Source organism: Adiantum capillus-veneris, chromosome 15 (genome assembly GCF_014529385.1).
Source record: "Adiantum capillus-veneris isolate H3 chromosome 15, ASM1452938v2, whole genome shotgun sequence".
NCBI classification, from domain to species: Eukaryota; Viridiplantae; Streptophyta; class Polypodiopsida; order Polypodiales; family Pteridaceae; genus Adiantum; species Adiantum capillus-veneris.
The window spans coordinates 155,170,964-155,190,963 of NC_140945.1; the positions used below are offsets into that span (position 1 = coordinate 155,170,964).

The window sequence follows — 20,000 nt, forward strand, 5'->3', positions numbered from 1 at the left end:
TAACCTTTAAATTAGTGGTGAGGGCCTCACTTCTCAGAGCATCTGGACGCAGAGTCTGAGAGTGAAACCCTAACCGCTCTCTTGTACTTTGATGATTGATTAATACAAAAAGAAATACCGAAAGGGGCGCCAGTCTTTGGGGCCAATATCTCTAGGCACGGAACTCTGCCGGGCCAGTGCAAATCTATTGTGATCTGTGAATTGTTTTGAAGTGGTTATTTGGTGCTGTCGCGGTTGATTCTTGACTTGGAGTGTCAAAGTCTGTTACAGTGGTATCAGAGCACGGCCGATTTCTCTTCTACGGGAAATCCGATCCCCGAATTTTTTTTTCCGCGGCACCTATGGCTTCAGGCAATGATCAGTCGACTCCCTCTGCATCTGGAGATGCGGGCTGGGATCACAACGAAGATTCGGACAGAGAGTATGGCCCGCCTCGGCCTCCTCACGCGGAGCAAAGAGAGATGGAGCGTCGTCAATTGATTGGTGATGCAACAAAGATGATGCTCAATTTTGCCAAGGACCCGAAGATGGCAAAATATATGAACCAGACCTCTTTGAAAGAGGTACAGATGGAGTTGCAGAGAACCACAACACCACTCCCGAAACCCGCTCTCAAGAAACCTTCTGCCTCCAAGAAATATACGGAGAGGGAACTGGAGAACGTGGTTGATGCACAGATTGCTCAGCTTTTCGACATGCAAAAGAAAGGCAAAAAGCACGGCAAAAAGCAGAACAAAGGTACTGACTTCCCGGGATATTTGGGTCGTCAGTCAACATTCGACAAAGCAAAGAAACGGAAGAAGCGTGTTCGATTTGAAGGAGTACCCAGTTCTTCTTCTTCTTCTTCTGACAGTTCTTCTAGCTCCTCGGATTAGAGCGAAGAAGACAGAAAAAAGCAAAAAGCGAAGCAAGACACAAAGCTTCGGAACGGGCAAGAAAAAGGCAAAGAAGGCTACATCGCGCCCAGAGACTGACAGTTCTACTGAGGACTCGTCTACAGACAGCTCAGATTCCGATGACGGAAAGTTTTATGCGAACAAGAAGAATTTTTACAAAGCCAACCAGTATGACTTTCTCGAAGATAAAAGCAAGAAAGTCCGAGAGTTTAAGGAAGGTGGCCACTCGATCAAGTTTGATACTTTTCAGGATACTCAGATGCTTCGAAGGCTTTGTCTTTTATACAGCAGTTTGACATCGCTTTCGCGGGAGGACGCTATTCAGAGCACTCCAAGATTCGGAGAGCTGCCTCTTACTTTAAGGGGAATGCTCGTACTTGGTGGTCCACGCTTCTATTAAGCAAGACTGTGCCAGTTACATGGCTGAAATTCAAGAGGCTTTTTATTTCTTCTTGGTTGACTCAAGAGTTTGAGCGAGATATACGAGCTGCTTGGAACCATCTCCGGATGACCAAGAGCGATACAGTGAATTCTTATTGTGAAAGATTCTAGAGCTCTTTTCTACCCGCCTCTTCATTCAAGAAGATCTCGTTCAGAGAACAGATTGAGCGGTTTACCTTGGGTCTACCTACAGAGATCCGTGATCACTGCTTGGAACAGAAGTTAGCTTCTATTCAGGAGTTGATGAGTCATGCGAAGCGGGGCTTTGCCATTCACTCTGGCAGTCTGACCTACCCCACAGATGAGGCCATGACACAACGAGCCGAACAAACTTCTGGGAATGAAAGTAGAATGAAAAAGAGCAACCCAGAGAAAAAAAAAGGATGCACGACCCAAGCTTACTCCTGAGGAGAGAGCTCGCTTCATCAGAGAGGGGAAGTGCTTTGGATGCGGGGAACATGGACATATTTCCGCGAAGTGCCCTGATAAGGCACAGAAAGAACAGAATGATAAAGACGACGACAGGTCTGAGAGTTCGAGAGCAGCTGAGGAATGTGGCAGAAAAGGCAGATAGAAAAGCAGAACTGGTACCACATGCCGTGGGACTTGCACCGAATCAAATGAATGAAAGTACAAACTTTGCCGTTTTTTTTTTGGGGCAAAGTCAAGGATCAGGAAGCTCTTTTGAAGGAGCCAAGGCCAACTTCTTTTCACTTGGAATTGGCGGCTCGATTTGGAACTGCGCCCGACAGACTGATGCCACAGGCGGAGGTAGTTCGACTGGCACCCGGATGGGATGTTGCCATTACACCGAGCATTGGCAAACTTCGTTTGCAATGACAGGGGTGTTCAGGGCACGTGAGTGACGTTCTACTCGGGATCCCTTGGTACCACAAGAACTACGCCGTGGTTGACTACCGGGCCGAGAAAGCGACTTTGATAAATGAAGGGCTTAGAGATTGTACTTGATGAACTTCAGTTTTCTTACTCATTCTTTTGGGAGAACTGAACGATGGATAAAGGTTGAATATGTTTTGACCGGAAGAAAAGAACGCCAAGATTTTTTTCTCCACGCTCATGCCGATTGCTTTTGAGAGGGCCTGAAGATCATACCATTGATCTGATATCTGGAAGCACGCCACCGAATCGGCCACCTTATCGTGTGAGTCGAGTACAGAATGAAAAGATTATGAACTCAATGAAAGACCTCTTGGAAAAGGGTCTTGTCCAGCTTAGTACTTCACCGTATTGCTCTCCAGTGTTGTTGGTTTTGAAGAAAGACAGATCTTGGAGAATGTGCATCGATTATAGCACTCTCAACGAAATCACCATCAAGAACAGATTTCCGATTCCTAGGATCGATGATATACTCGACAGGTTACAGGGATCCTCGTGCTTTAGCAGGATTGACTTGAAGAGTGGATATCATCAGATCAGGATAGCACCAGGAGATGTCTAGAAGACAGCTTTTCGGACGACTTTTGGGTTATTTGAGTTTTTGGTGATGCCTTTTGGCTTAACCAATGCTCCTGCGACATTTAACCGGATGATGGACAGGATTTTTCGAGAGTACAGGCTATTTGTTGGCACTTTCTTTGACGACATCATTGTTTTCTCCAAGAATGAGGCAGAACACAGAGATCATCTGCTTCAAGTCTTTCAGGCATTACGAGATCACACATTAGTGATTAATGCTAAGAAAAGTGAATTTTTCCTACCAGAGATACACTTTTTGGGACACATTGTGTCAACAGCAGGAGTGCAAATGAACTCGGCCAAGATAGAGACTATCCGTGATTGGCCCGATTCGAGGAATGTCCATGAAGTTAGAAGCTTCTTGGGACTGTGTTCGTACTACAGGCGGTTCATACGAAAGTTTGCAGAGGTTGCTTCCCCTTTGCATATCTTGACATAGAAAGGAGTACCTTTTTCGTGGGGACCCACAGAGGTGACTGCCTTTCAGACATTGAAAGAGAAATTCACTACAGGACCCGATTTGACTTTGTCGGACTTGCAGAACTCATTTGAAGTATTTTGTGATGCTTGTGGTCGTAGTCTGGGTGCGGTCTTGATGCAAGAAGGCCATGTCATAGCTTACGAGAGCCATTTGTTCTCTAGGCCGCAGATGACAGCACAGATCTATGGAAAAGAGCTTTTGGCTTTTATCCACGTTCTTACTCAGTGGCGGCATTACCTACTCGGAGCGGATTTTACTGTCTTTACAGACCATCAGAGTTTGCGCTACTTCTTGTCACAGAAGCAGCTTTCGGAAAAGCAGATGCGGTGGGTGAACATCTTGTCACAGTTCCACTTCCAGATTGTCCATGTGCAGGGACAGAAGAATGTGGTGGCAGATGCTTTGTCTCGGAAACCGTTGGTTCTGGCTATTTCCGCGATACATCATAGGAGCTTCGAGGATATGGTCGATGAGTGTGCCACAGATACAGATTTTGCAGATATTTTCACACGGATACGGGATGGGGAGACAGTAGCTGGATACTCCCTTCGGGAAGGCTACTTGATGAAAAAGACTATGTTGTGCGTTACACAGCCGTTGAGGGAAAAGGTTATGATTGATTGCCACTGTCCACCTTTTACGGGTCACCGCGGCATTGCTACCACCAAGAAAGGGGACTGAAGAAGGATGTGGAAGATTTTGTGCGCAGTTGCTTGGTATGCCAGAAGGTCAAGTTTGACAGACATAAGGCACAGGGATTGCTACAACCTTTACCCATACCCACCCGCCCCTGGGAAAATATTGAAATGGATTTCATTTTTTTTTATCTCTCGAGAATACAGAATGATCACGATGATTTTCCGATTACATGGCACGTCTGAGACGATTCTCTCCGATATAGACCCCAGATTTATGAGTTGGTTTTGGAAGGCAATTTGGGAGAACATTGGCACGTAGTTGCAGTTCTCGTCATCGTTCCACTTGCAGACTGACGGGCAATTTGAGATTGCCAATTCAGTGATTTTAGATTTATTGAAGTCTTGTATCTCGGATCAGAAGACTCAATGGGAAAAGAACTTACCTTTGGTGGAATTTGCCTACAATAACACGATACACTCTTCGACAGGGAAGATGCCATGTGAGATTGTTGAAACTGCTGCGAAGGTTCCATCCTTCCTGAGCACGAAAGATTAGAAATTTGAAGCAGATGAATATTCGCGAGATTTGGATACGGCTTTTGCCAAGGTTCGCGAGACTTTACAGAAGTCTCAAGAACGACAGAAAAAGGCAGCGGATCGCCATCGTCGCGACTGGAAACTGAAGGAGGATGATTGGGTGCTCTTACTTTTGAGAAGGCACACCTAAGAAAAAAAAAGGGAAAGGAGAGGCTTTTTCCAAAGCTTAGTATGTGATACTACGGACCTTTCCAGATTACTGACAAGATAAATGATGTCTCCTTCCGATTGAAACTGCCAGATACTTGGAGGATTCATAATGCATTGCATGTGAGTCTCTTGAACCCTGTTAAGGGTGATGTGCCTGATGATGGGGAGCCTGATGAGCAACCCAAAGTGGAAGAAAACGAGGAGATCCTTGTTCCTGAACAGATTTTGGCACATAATGATACGAAGAAGGGTAAAGTCCGAAGGCGGTTTTTGGTTAAGTTCAAGAACTTTCCTGCATTTGATGCGAAGTGGATGGAGGAGGAGGACCTAGCAGATACTCCTCGGATTGTGAAACTTTACCTCGATGTTTTGGTTTAGCATAGTCTACTCCAAACGGAACCCAGAACTCAGCTTGGCCGAAGATCTGGTGCAGTGGGATGCACAAGAGGGGAGTCACTCCACTCCTTTGTCAACAGATGCCTCGATTTTGATACTAAAGTCACTGATGTCTCTTTGAGCTTCAGGGATACTGAGAGCTGACAGTATTCTGCTGGATGACTTTATGAAATGGAATTCCTGATTATGATACTGATTTGTTCTTGACTTCTTGTGAGTGCAGGAACTGATAGACGAAATGACTGCAGCATTTTGGTCTGATTGATCTCGAATAGACATGGTTGCAATAGGGGTTAGTCAATCGGACATCGATGAGGTCCCGATTGGACCTAGATGTGATTGCTAGCTACATTGCCGATAAATCATGGTCTAAGATCCGACTGAATGTTGAATGTCATGTGATGTCTGGTGATGTCCTGTGATGTCGTGTGATGTGACTGTCGATTTTGTACATGTGCTAGATGTGTGTTCCTAGTACGTAGGTACTAACAGTCAGTGTCTGCTAAGACGGTTTATGGCTTTTGTCGGTTTTGCAGGCGTAATCGCGGTCGATTACAATGCTTTCAAGAGGGGGGTATGTCACAAAGTGATGACGTGGTGGACAGCAGAAACCCTAATTTTTGCCAGAAACCCTAAAATTCCTGTAAACCCTAATTTTTGCCAAAAACCCTAAATTCCGAAAATCGCGGAGGCGGATTATTAAAAAATATATATATATATATATTTTTTATTTTTTATTTTTTTGGAAAATGATGAGCGACGCGAATTTTGCTTTTGCTTTTTTTTTAAAAAAAAAAGAGAAAAGACTCTCAAGAGAGAGAGAACTGATGCTTTTGATTTTAAAAGCTTTTGGGGCTCTGCTTTTGGGCATCCCTTGTAACCTTTAAATTAGTGGTGAGGGCCTCACTTCTCAGAGCATCTGGACGCAGAGTCTGAGAGTGAAACCCTAACCGCTCTCTTGTACTTTGATGATTGATTAATACAAAAAGAAATACCGAAAGGGGCGCCAGTCTTTGGGGCCAATATCTCTAGGCACGGAACTCCGCCGGGCCAGTGCAAATCTATTGTGATCTGTGAATTGTTTTGAAGTGGTTATTTGGTGCTGTCGCGGTTGATTCTTGACTTGGAGTGTCAAAGTCTGTTACAGATGCAGAGGGAGTCGACTGATCATTGCCTGAAGCCATAGGTGCCGCGGAAAAAAAATTCGGGGATCGGATTTCCCGTAGAAGAGAAATCGGTCGTGCTCTAATACCACTGTAACAGACTTGGACACTCCAAGTTAAGAATCGACCGCGACAGCACCAAATAACCACTTCAAAACAATTCACAGATCACAATAGATTTGCACTAGCACGACGGAGTTCCGTGCCTAGAGATATTGGCCCCAAAGACTAGCGCCCCTTTCGGTATTTCTTTTTATATTAATCAGATCAAAGTACAAGAGAGTGGTTAGCGTTTCACTCTCAGACTCTGCGTCCAGATGCTCTGAGAAGTGAGGCCCTCACCACTAATTTAAAGGTTACAAGGGATGCCCAAAAGCAGAGCCCCAAAAGCTTTTAAAATAAAAAGCATCAGTTCTCTCTCTCTCTTAGAGTCTTTTTCTCTTTTTTTTTTTTTTAAAGGCAAAATTCGTGTCGCTCATCATTTTCCCCAAATTTTGTTATTTATTTTTTTATTTTATTTTTTTTAGCCTCCGCGATTTCCAGAAATTAGAGTTTCTGGCATAAATTAGGGTTTCTGCTGTCCGCCACGTCATCACTTTGTGACAAAGAATGCAGACCGCTTACCAGAGCATCGACCCTATGATTATGCTATAGAGCTTCAGAGGGAACCCAACCCCCTTTTGGCCCAATATACAAGCTATCTCAAGATGAATTGGTAGAATTACGGAAAAATATTGATGAGAATCTTGCTAAGGGGTTCATACAGCATTCAAAGTCCCCAGCAAGAGCTCCAATACTCTTTGTAAAAAAGGACGGAACTCTCCGGATGTGCGTGGATTATAGGGGCCTAAACAAGATCACCGTCAAGAATCGCTATCCCCTTTCCTTGATCCCAGAGCTTCTTGAGCGCCTTGGCAAGGCAAGAATATTTATAAAAATAGATCTTTGTGGTGCTTACAATCTAGTCAGAATCAAAGAAGGTGATGAATGGAAAACAGCCTTTCGGACAAAGTATGACCACTTTGAATATACAGTCATGCCATTTGGTCTTACAAATGTCCCAGCTGTTTTTCAACATTTAATGAACGATATCTTTCGGGAGTATTTGGATTATTTTGTGGTAATATATTTGGATGATATCTTGATATTTTCCAAGGATCAAGAAGAGCATGAGCACCATGTACGATTAGTGCTTGAAAAGCTTCATGCATAAGGGTTATATGCAAAGTTGGAGAAGTGCTCTTTTCATCAATCTAAGGTGGAATTTCTTGATTATGTAATTGCTCAAAAGGGAATCTCCATGGATCCAAGAAGGTTCAAACCATCCTTGATTGGGAGACACCCACCTCGGTAAGAGATGTTCAATGTTTCCTCGGATTTGCAAATTTTTATCGTATCTTTATACAGGGATACTCCAAGGTAGTTACAACACTCACAAGGTTGACAGGCCATAATAAGTTTGTCTGGGACTCAGAGGCCACGAAAGCATTTCAGACTCACAAGCAAGCTTTCACGACCGCACCCATTCTAATTCACGCAGATCCTACAAAGCCTTTCATCCTAGAAACAGACGCTTCAGATTTTGCCCTTGGTGCTATTCTATCCCAAGTAGGAGAGGATGGTCGAGTACATCCAGTGGCTTTTCATTCCCGCAAGTTCTCAGCTGCAGAAATCAATTATGAAATCCATGACAAAGAGCTCTTAGCAATCATCGACTCCTTTGACACTTGGCGTCACCTACTTGAAGGAGCTCCTCATAAGATCACTGTCTATACAGATCACAAGAATTTGGAATACTTCATGACATCCCATGTCTTGAATCGTCGCCAAGCCAAGTGGAGTGGTATCCTATCAAGGTTTGATTTTCTTCTCTTATAGACCTGGGCCGTCAACAAGCTAAGCCAGATGCCTTATCAAGAAGATCCTACCTTGCACCTAGAGAAGGCGACGCAACATTTGATCAACAAGAGTCAGTGATTTTGAAACCTGAGCAGCTTAAGCTAAACGCCAGCATGAGCCAAGCTCATGAAGATTCTACTTTTCTTTCTAAGGTGAAGACGCAAATTGCCAAAGACCCACTTGCTCAGAATATTAGACAAAAACTACAAGGACAAGAGGTTAATGAGGACTTTCAAGAAATTGATGGACTAATTTACTATAAGGGTCTTCTCTATATTCCGCCAGGACCAACACGCTTGGAGGTACTTCAACAACGGCATGATCCTCCATCAGCAGCAGGGCATTTTGGGGTTAATAACACAATTGAGCTTCTCTCCCATGACTTTTGGTGGCCTCAAATGTGGAAGCTTGTCAAGGAGTATGTAGGCACTTGTGACACTTGCAATAGATCAAAGGCCCCTCGTCATCGTCCTCATGGATTACTCCACCCCTTGCCCATTCCAACCAAACCATGGTCATCCATCTCCATGGATTTCATTGTAGGGCTACCCTTGTCACAAGGATTCGACTCTATTTTAGTAGTCGTGGATCGGTTTACAAAAATGGCACACTTCATTCCAACCACTAAAACCATCACCAACGAAGGTACGGCCAAACTCTTTCTACAGCATATCTATCGTTATCACGGATTACCGGATGACATAGTTTCTGATCAAGGCCCACAATTCATCTCTAGCTTTTGGAAAAGCTTAATCAAGCTACTCGGAGTACAAATCAACCTCTTCTCAGCCGATTAATCACCCACAAAGTGATGGACCTACAGAGAGAGTAAATCAAGTTTTGGAACAGTATCTCCGCTGTACTATCAATTATCACCAGGATAATTGGGTCGAGCTCCTACCGCTAGCAGAATTCTCCTATAATAACAGTTTTCATACCTCCACCCGTCACACTTCATTCTTTGCTAATTATGGTCAACATCCCAAACAGGATATCCACAGACACTATCAAGTCAAGAATCCAGCTGCTATTCATCTTACACAACAATTATCTGCAATTCACAAAGAACTTACGATTCATATCAAAGAAGCTCAATCCAAGTATGAAGAAAGTGCAGATCTCCATCGCATGCAGCATCCAAAATACAAAGAAGGGGATAAAGTATGGCTCCTCCGACATGATCTGCGTTCATCTCGTCCCTGTCAAAAGCTTGATTATCGAAGGCTTGGCCCGTTTAAAATTATCCGTCAAGTCAATCCAGTCACCTATCGACTGCGATTGTCCTTATCCATGAAAATCCATCCGGTCTTTCATGTCTCGGTCCTAGAATCTTGTCACACATCTAAGATCCCAGGAAGAGCCCTACAACCACCTCCTCCGGTTGAAATTCAAGGACATGACGAATATGAGGTCGAGAAAGTCCTAGATTCTCGAGTTTCGCATGGCAGGTTATAGTACTTGGTGCATTGGAAAGGCTATGATGTTAGTGAACGAACCTGGGAACCAGCACACAATCTACAACATGCATCTCTCAAAGTCCAAGAGTTCCATCAACAACATCCATGGAAGCCAAACTCAAGGAACGCCACAACTCCTCGTGGAACTCGTCGTTAAAGGAGAGGATAATGTCATGGATGCTTGAGAGTCAGTCGCTGCCTGCATCATCGCCTACATCATTGCTAGAAGGATCTAGAAGGATCTAGAAGATTCTAGAAGTTTTTAGAAACATGGAGAAGATTCCGGAAGAATCTAGATGTTTCTGGAAAGCTCTAGAAAGTTGAAGAAGGATCCAGAAGGTTCTAAAAGAACTAGAAGGATCAAGAAGGTTCTAGAAGATTCTAACCTCCTCAAGAAGAACCTAAAAAGTCCTAACCTCCTCAAGTAACCTCCTCAAGTAACCTCCTCAAGCACTAGTATAAATAGGGGTCTTCGGCCATAAGCCCCTCAATATTACCAACACCAGTTGTGAGCCTCCTATGAGGAAATCCCTCTTCTAGTTCTTATGTTCAAGTTTTGTCCTTGCAATCAAGCCTTGTCTTGTACTCAAGTCATGTAATCCAAGTCTTGTATCTAGCTCTCTTAATAAAGTATTAAGTCTTGTAATCAATATTAAGCTTATCATCAAATCCAGGTTCTTGTACATTGTGAGCGCCTCCCCTTGCTCTCTTCTAGCTCTATACGCGCTCATAACAATAAGTGAAAAATGTCAAAACAGGGAAAATAGGCTAAAATCATTGGGAAAATCCCCTGACTGATTCTAATGGATTTTGATGGAAATACTGATGATCATGCTGTGTGCAACCAGAGGATATGCATCTATACTAAGTGACTCGGCATGCACGGTCTACGAATAGACTCACAAAAGTGCCAGATCACTTCTAATCTAGACTGACTGGACTTGATGGAAACCCTGTTATGGTGTAGCTTGTCCACGGACACATAGGGTTAAATGTGTCACGTGACATCTCTTCCTTTTTAAAGTGTGGTACTGGTACCGAGCTGCATGGCTTTCTTGTAGTCTGCCAATAACTCTAGATAATCCTTGAAGAACTCTTCGTCTAGCCACACCGCTTCATGGGTTCCTCGATCCTTGAACTTCAAAAAATATTGTCGCACTTGCTTCTTCGAACCATGGCGAAACCGATGTAACAACACTTGCTCCGACCCTATGACTTCGGCTTCATCGATGATCTCCGGTTCTTCTTCTTCCGAAATGTCCTTTGGAGGTATTCCCTGAAACACTTTCAACCAAGAAACATGGAAAACGTTTTGCATTGACCATGAGTTAGGCAACTGCAATTTCATTGAAACCTCATTTATCTTTTTAATGACTGGAAATGGACCATACATACGAAAAGACAACTTTGGACACTTCTGTCCAACTTGCTTAAGACGTTGCTTCATGATTCTTAAATACACCCAATCTTCTTCCTTGATCGAAACATCCTGACGATGCTTATTAGCCTGTCGTGAATAAGATTCCTGAGCCTTGCTTAGCCGAAGCTTCGCACTCTCCGAAATCTCATCCAATGACTGACTTTCAACATTGGCATCAGGCATCGGACTGACCAGGCGAGTCAAAAGTGAGTAGAACGGACGGCCAAAAGCTGCCTCATACGGAGTTCGACCAATAGCAGAAGAAAAAGAGTCATTCAAAATAGCCTGTACCAATGGAAGATAGAGCTCCCTTTGAGACTGCTAATCATGCACATATGACTTTAAAACATCAAAAGCCAACTGATTGTAAATTTCTATTTGACCATTTGACTGTGGATGAAAAGCCGATGAAAAATTCAACTTAGTGCCAAAATTTTCAAAGAGTGCGCGCCAAAAATTGGACGTGAGCTTAACATCCCTATCTGAAACAATTGACTTTGGCAAACCACACAAAGGGTACCAATGCTTAATGAACAACCGTGCCACATCTTGTGCAGTAACTGTGGCTTTACAAGGAATCAACATGCAAAATTTGCTGAAACGATCAACAATTGTTAAACATTGAGTGTTCCTTGAATGCAAACTTGGTGGTAGGTTAGTCACAAAATCCATGGAAATATCCTGAAAAGGTCCATCGGGAATAGGCAACGGAAGCAAGAGGCCTTGCTGCTTACTCCAAGGAGCTTTTACTTTTTGACATATAGTGCATTGTGTGACATAACGAAACACATCTTTTCGCATTTTAGGCCAATAAAAAAATTGTTCAATTTTTTCCAATGTAGTGTTCATTCCCCTGTGCCCACCCGTGAGAGAATCATGTGCATCATGCAATATGGTTGGCCTGAGAGAGGGCAACACACATAAACGTTGACGAAAAAACAGCAATCCATCACGAATGAGATAGTTGCTTGGCCCTTGGGAAGCAAGAGCCTGCAACCAATGCTTACCAAACTTGGAATCCGCATACTGATTCTTCATGCTATCAAAAGACTCACCCTGAATAGAAAATGTGGTTCTTGGCTCAAGAGCCAAAATCTGTCCTTTGCGACTCAACGCATCTGCAACAACAGGGTTAGCTTTTCCAGACACATACTCAATCAAACCTCCAAATTGCTCAGAAAATCATGACCACCGTACTTGGCGATCACTCCAATGTGCACTAGGTATAAACTCGAGCCACTTGAGGGCTTGATGATATGTGCGCACTATAAACTCTCTATCATACAGAAAATGCTTCCAATGCTTAAGAGAGTGAATGGCAGACAAAAGTTCTTTATCATAAACTGAATAATTCTTTTCCGCACTATTGAGCTTCTGGCTAAGGAAAGCTACAAGACGACCATGCTGTTGAAGCACAGCGCCTATGGCGACATTGCTCGCATCCGTCCATACCTCAAAGGGATCATCCCAAGAGGCAAGGATAAGACACGGTGCTTCTGTCACCGCAACCTTGAGAGTTGCGAAAGCCTCAATGACTGCCTCGGGCAAGTCTACGCGCTCACCGCGAGTCTTTACCCCTTCCAAAACATTGCTCGCATCCGTCCATACCTCAAAGGGATCATCCCAAGAGGCAAGGATAAGACACGGTGCTTCTGTCACCGCAACCTTGAGAGTTGCGAAAGCCTCAATGACTGCCTCGGGCAAGTCTACGCGCTCACCGCGAGTCTTTACCCCTTCCAAAACATCAGTCATAGGTGTAGCAATGCGTGCAAAATTCTCTATGTGCGAACTATATGATTGACATAAACCAAGAAAAGAATGCACATCATATGCAGTTTTGGGCAAATCCCAATTATAAACCTGTTCCACCTTCGTGGGATCTAGATTGACACCTTCTGCAAAAATGATATAACCCAGATAAGTGACTTCAGTAAGAAAAAATTCAGACTTCTTAGCTGCAATGTACAACTGACACTCATCCAAACGAGTTAGTACTTTTTCGACATCTCTTTCATGTTGTTCCCACGATGCAAAAAAAATGAGAATCTCATCTGAAAAGATGAACACACATACACCGACCATATCGCCGAAACGACCTACCATGAGACGATTGAATGTACCCACGAGACCTGTCAATCCAAAAGGCATAACAATATACTTCCATTACCCTCGCTCGGTGCAAAAGGCGGTCTTGAAAATGTCGCCTTTGAAGACCCGTACCTGATGGTATCCACTTTTGAGATCGACCTTGCTGAAGACCTTTGCCCCATTGAGCCTATCAAGGATATACTCAATGCGAGGCATCGGAAACTTGTTCTTAACGGTTATCTTGTTTAATGCCCTATAATCAACACACAAACGAGACGAACCATCCTTCTTGCGAACAAAAAAAATAGGAGCAGCAAAAGGACTTACACTAGGGCGTATGAATCCTCTAGCCACCAACTCCGTGAGTTGTCGCTCTAACTCTTCCTCCTGTGTCTTGTTCAATCGATAGGAAGCCTGTTTGACAGGCTGTGCTCCCTCCAAAAGCTCGATGCGATGGTCCTCCGGCCGCTCGGGTGGGAGACGAGGTGGAAGATCATCCTGCAAAAAGAGATATTTAAACTTCGTAAACAACTCTGAATACTTAGTTGGAGCCTGAATGCTCTCGAAAACTGGAGCAACATAGATGAATGCCGCACCGGGATGGCGATGACGACAATAGGGCTGAAATTTAAAACGTTCTAACTGCTGTCCCAAAAACGCTAATTGCTGAAATTCTGATGTGGGTGATCGCTGAATTTTGGGGCTGCTTTCGGGCTACTGAAAACGCTGCTGTGCTGTGAGGAAAAACACTGGAATACTGCTGTCTTCAGGCTGAAATCGCTGCTTGTATTGCTGCAAATGAAGGCTGAAAATGCTGGGTAAATGCAGCCCCTGTTGATGATAAAAACGCTGGTTACTTGCAACCTATAGCGATGGTGAAAAACGCTAGGTGTTGGGGAAGCAACGCGGTCCAAAAACTTGCTGAAAACACCAAGCAAGATGGGGGGCTGGCGATGAGCAAAACGCTAGGGCTGATGGGGTGATGGGGTCACCAAGGAAAGCTTGGAGAGTCTGCTAAGAGAGGGGAGTACCTGTTGCCAAAGGCCTGTTGTGCTCCTTGCTCATCTGCCAAAGAGTGCTAACTTTGGTTTGCTTATATATTTTCTTACCCAAATTGCCCTACCTACTTTTGTTGGAAAGTCACTTAAATTAATAAGTGAAAAATGTCAAAAAAGGGAAAATACGCTAAAATCTGTGGAAAAATCCCCTAACTGATTCTAATGGATTCTAATGGAAATACTGATGATCATGCTGTGTGCAACCAGAGGATATGCATCTATACTAAGTGACTGGGCATGCACGGTCTACGAATAGACTCACAAAAGTGCCAGATCTCTTCTAATCTAAACTGATTGGACTTGACGGAAACCCTGGTATGGTGTAGCTTGTCCACGGACACATAGGGTTGGATGTGTCACGTGACAACTTCACCGAATTGCTCTCCAGTGTTGTTGGTTTTGAAGAAAGACGGATCTTGGAGAATGTGCATTGACTATAGAGCTCTCAACAAAATCACCATCAAGAACAGATTTTCGATTCCTAGGATCGATGATATTCTAGACCGACTACAGGGATCCCCTTGTTTCAGCAGGATTGATTTGAAGAGCGGATATCATCAGATCCGAATCGCGCCGAGAGATGTCTACAAGACAGCTTTCCGGACGACTTTTGGGTTATTTGAGTTTTTGGTGATGCCTTTTGCCCTAACCAATGCTCCAACGACATTTAACCAAATGATGGACAAGATTTTTCAAGAGTACAAACTATTTGTTGGCACTTTCTTTGACGACATTCTGAGATGTCCCTTGAGAAGACTTGTTCTCCTCAGGCTTTCCCTTGTTGTGCTTCATCTCTTGGGCGAGAGCGATTGCTACCGCCTTGTTGAGATCCGCGGGGTCAAAGACTTCAACATCAAACTTGATGTATTCGTCTAACCCAAAGAGAAAAGCCTCTTTGCGCTCATCATCCGACTTGCGTAGTTGAGTGCCTAGCTGCAAAACACGGTTAGAAAAAGACATGACTGGCATACCATGTTGCTTGAGATTACGCCAATCCTCTTTCAAGCGTGCGAGGTACTGAGGTGGCATAAACCGCGCCTTGAGCTTGTCTTGGAAATCATCCCAACTAAACGAGGGGCGTGAAATCGTCGGCTGTCTCTAGGTGCGCAGATGTGCCTCTTGCCATGCAGGGTACCAATTTATGGCATCACCGGCAAGGTACATAGCTGCCGTCAAAACTTTGCTATTTCTTGTTTTCTTAGTTGTCACAAAATAAGCATTAAATTGATGCAACCAAGAATGAATCACCGTAGTATCCATCTTACCATCATACTTACTCAAAGTCAGCTATTCTGTGATGACTGGATGGTTGGAATCCGCGTCGTGGCTTGCGTCACTTGACGAACTCCCACGATCTTTGGGTGGTTCGGTCTTCGAGGCTAGGATGTGGGAAATAAATTCTTGATGACGAATCTCCCTTTGAGCCTCTCGTTCATCACGCTCGCGTTCGAAAGCAAGTCGACGTTCTTCTTGTTTTGCGGCAAGAGCAATGCGCTCACGTTCCTAAGCAAGGCTCTCACGGTCCTGAGCAAGGCGACTTGCTTCTTGTCTATCCATCATGGCCATCATCTGCTTGACCACTGCCTCCATAAGGTTTGGCGTAGATGGCGAAGGGGGAGGGTTGAAGAAATCATCTCCAGGTGGGGACGAGTATTTGTCACCTCTCTCATGCTCATCACCCGTATGCGAAGTATCCATTCCGCTTCGGGTGACAACCATGCACTAGAATCTTGGGGTCTTAAGCTCGCAAGGAACTTGGATTCTTGAGGGTCTTGAGGTTCTTGAGGTCCTTGATTCGTGAGAATCTTAGGTTCTTGAGGATCTTGAGGTTCTTGAGGTGTTCTTTCATTTGCCAATCGCGTTGGAGAAGGATCTTCTCTTCACCCGAGTTCTACTCCTTTCTGCGGGCGCACCCCTTGGCGGCCTTGTGCTCACACCAAGGTTGCTTTTTCCCACCTCGGTTGCTTTCACGTCGATTGGCCGGCCGCTAAGTGCACGGTCCGCTCTCAATGAGTGAAAAGAGACACAAGGGGAGGCTGGACAAGCCCTTCTTCCTTGGGATTCCTGTCACTCTTCAGCAAAACACGATTAGGAATCGCCATGCCCAAGTGAACTTGGGTTCATGCGATCGCAACAAGCAAAAAAAAATCTTGTGGTTCTTGTGGTTCTTTCCTTGAGTAATGCAGAACACTTCCAAAGCTCTGATACCAATGTAAGGTGCAGCGGAATGAATGTTGTATTTTCTCAAGATTAGTGATCTTACAAAAAACTCGTTTTGAAGACCATTCAACCTTGCTATGACTAGATGATGAGAGAGAGAGAGAGAGAGAGAGAGAGAGAGAGATGGAGAGGGAGAGATTTGAGAGAGTGGGAGGGAGAGGAAGAGAGCTTGAAGGCTTGAAGCCTTGAGCCTTGAGAGAGTGAGTCTTGAGAGGGAGAGATCTTGAGAGTGAGAGGGAGAGAGCTTGAGCCTTGAGGATTAGCTTGTGAAGAGAAAGGGGGAGGGGGGTGCATTTTATGAGTCCTTGAGGCCTTGCACACTTTCAAAAGAAGCCCAAACATTTACTTCAATTTTTTCAATTTTTGCCAAATTTGTTTGTAGCCGTTGGCCGTTCCAAGGGCATTTCTGGAAGCACACTACCTAACCGGCCACCTTACCATGTGAGCTGAGCACAGAATGAAGAGATTATGAACCAAGTGAAAGACCTCTTGGAAAAAGGCCTTGTCCAGCCTAGTACTTCACCGTATTGCTCTCCAATGTTGTTGGTTTTGAAGAAAGACGAATCTTAGAGAATGTGCATCGATTATAGGGCTCTCAACAAAATCACCATCAAGAACAGATTTCCGATTCCTAGGATCGATGATATACTCGACAGATTACAAGGATCCTCGTGCTTTAGTGTTAGGTGCAGCGGAATGATTGTTTGCGCTTTGCTTAAGATGAGTGCTCCGAACTGTGCTCAAGGTTCCTTTTGTTCTTATGGAAGGTAGAGCCTTCCGTTCTTAATGAGAGAATGCTATGATCACAAACAAAGTGAATGGACACTGTGCGTGCAAGTGTATGAGACTGAGAGATAGAGAGAGAAGAGAGATACGACACCAGAGACGTTGTAAAACCCTCTTCCGAAGGCCCCACTCTCGTCGGCGAGAGTGGTCTACTTGTTGGTTGCACGAAGTGGTACAATGACGGTGCAATGGACTGGTGCAACTTGGGACTATGCCGATGACGACGACTTTAGGGTTGAAATCTGTGATCTTCTATCTGCTGAATTTCGAAGCTATTTCGGTGGCTGAAAATGACTGTTATGGCTGCGTTTTTATGGCTGAAAATGGGGGTATTCTGCAACCAACTAGGGCTGAATGGTCTGCTGTCCAAGAAGGCTGAAAACGCTGCTGTTCTGATGCATTCACGGCTGAAAACCAAAAACGCTGCTGCTTTTACTAACGCTAGGGCTGAGGACAAAGCTGGCGATGATGGCAATGGAAAACGCCAGGGCTGTTGGTATGGCTAGCGACAAGTGAAAACGCTAGGTCTGAAGGTATCTGCTGATGGCGATCAATAGGGCTGAAAACGCCAAGTGGGGAAACTGTCTGACGATGAAGGGAGTCTGCAAACGCCAGGGGTTCTGCGGGGTTCTTGTTGAGAAGGTGTCTGTTGAGCGGGAAGCTCCTGCTGCCTCTTCTGCCAGAAAGTGCTAAATTGGGTTTGCTTATATATTAACTTAGCAAAATTGCCCTACCTACTTTTGTTGGGAAGTCACTTAAAATAATAAATACCAAAAATAGGAAAAATAGGCTAAATGCACTGAACTGAATCTGATAAATTCTGAAGGGAATACTGATGATCATGCTGTGTGCAACCAGAGGATATGCATCTACACTAAGTGACTGGGCATGCACGGTCTACGAATAGACTCACAAAAGTGCCAGGTCACTTCTAGATCCAGACTGACGGGACTGACTGAACCTTGATCATGTTGTAGCTTGTCCACGGACACATAGGTGTCACGTGACATTTAACAAGATTGATCTGAAGAGTGGATATCATGAGATCAGGATCGCGTCAGGAGACGTCTACAAGACAGCTTTTCGGACGACTTTTGGGTTATTTGAGTTTTTGATGATGCCTTTTGGCTTAACCAATGCTCCTGCGACATATACCCGGATGATGGACAAGATTTTTTGAGAGCACAGGCTATTTGTTGGCACTTTCTTTGACGATATCATTGTTTTCTCCAAGAATGAGGCAAAATGCAAAGATCATCTGCTTCAGGTCTTTCAGGCATTGCGAGATCACAAGTCAGTGATTAATGCAAAGAAAAGTGAATTTTTTTCCCACCGGAGATACACTTTTTGGGACACATTGTCTCAACAGAGCAGGAGTGCAAATGTATCCGGCCAAGATAGAGACTATACGTGATTGGCCCGATTTGAAGAATGTCCATGAAGTTAGAAGCTTCTTGGGACTGTGTTCATTCTTCAGGCGGTTCATTCGAAAGTTTGCAGAGGTTGCTTCCCCTTTGCATATCTTGAGACAGAAAGGAGTACCTTTCCCGTGGGGACCCACAGAGGTGACTACCTTTCAGACATTGAAAGAGAAGTTTACTACAGGACCAGTTTTGACTTTGCCGGACTTGCAGAAGTCATTTGAAGTATATTGTGATGCTTGTGGTCGTAGTCTGTGTGCGGTCTTAATGCAAGAAGGCCACATCATTGCTTATGAGAGCCGATTGTTCTCAAGGCATAAGATGACAGCACAGATTTATGAGAAAGAGCTTTTGGCGGTTATCCATGCTGTTACTTAGTGGCGGCATTACCTACTCGGAGCGAATTTTACTGTCTTTACAGACCATCAGAGTTTGCGCTACTTCTTGTCACAAAAGAAGCTTTCGGAAAAGCAAATGCGGTGGGCAAACATCTTGTCACAGTTTCACTTCCAGATTGTCCATGTTCAGGGACAGAAGAATGTGGTGGCAAATGCTTTGTCTCGAAAGCCGTTGGTTCTGGCTATTTCCGCGATACATCATAGGAGCTTCGAGGATACGGTTGACCAGTATGCCACAGATACAGATTTTGAAGACGTTTTCACACGGATACGGGATGGGGAGACAGTAGCAGGATACTCCATTCGGGAAGGCTACTTGATGAGAAAACCATGTTGTGCGTTACACAACCGTTGAGGGAAAAGGTTATGACTGAATGCCACTGTCCACCTTTTATGGGTCACCACGGCATTGCTACCACCATGAAAGAGATAGAGAGATATTTCTTTTGGCCGAGACTCAAAAAGGATGTGGAAGAGTTTGTGCGCAGTTGCTTAGTATGCCAGAAGGTCAAGTTTGACAGGCATAAAGCACAGGGATTGTTACAGCCTTTACCCATACCCACCCACCCCTGGGAAAGTATTGCGATGGATTTCATTTTTGATCTTCCGAGAACACAGAGTGGTCACGATGGTATCTAGATTGTTGGTGATAGATTTGGCAAACAGGTTCATTTCATTTCAGTGAAGAAAACAGTCAAGCCGGATCACTTAGCGAGACTGTTTGTGGCCCAGATCTTCAGATTACTTGGCATGCCTGAAACGATTGTCTCCGACAGAGACCCCAAATTTACGAGTTTGTTTTGGAAGGTAGTTTGAGAGAACATTGGCACGCGGTTGCAATTCTCGTCATCATTCCACCCGCAGACTGATGGGCAATCTGAGATTGCAAATTCAGTGGTTCTAGATTTATTGAAGTCTTATATCTCATATCAGAAGACTCAATGGGAAAAGTACCTACCTTTGGTGGAATTTGCCTACAATAACACGATACACTTTTCGACGCAAAAGGCGCCAT

General features: G+C 44.3%; 1 protein-coding gene across 2 annotated transcripts in view; it reads right to left on the bottom strand.

Annotated features, from left to right (window-relative positions):
* LOC147441716 (uncharacterized) overlaps nt 1–20,000 on the bottom strand; it is a 72,920-nt gene that overhangs the window by 40,624 nt on the left and 12,296 nt on the right. The window contains exon 3 of one of the 2 annotated variants that reach the window (XM_086483789.1): nt 13,430–13,600. The exons of the other annotated variant lie outside the window; for it this stretch is intronic. Within the exon in view, the coding sequence (XP_086339915.1) occupies nt 13,430–13,600 (171 nt within the window). The remainder of the gene's footprint in view (nt 1–13,429; nt 13,601–20,000) is intronic. 2 annotated transcript variants of the gene reach the window in all.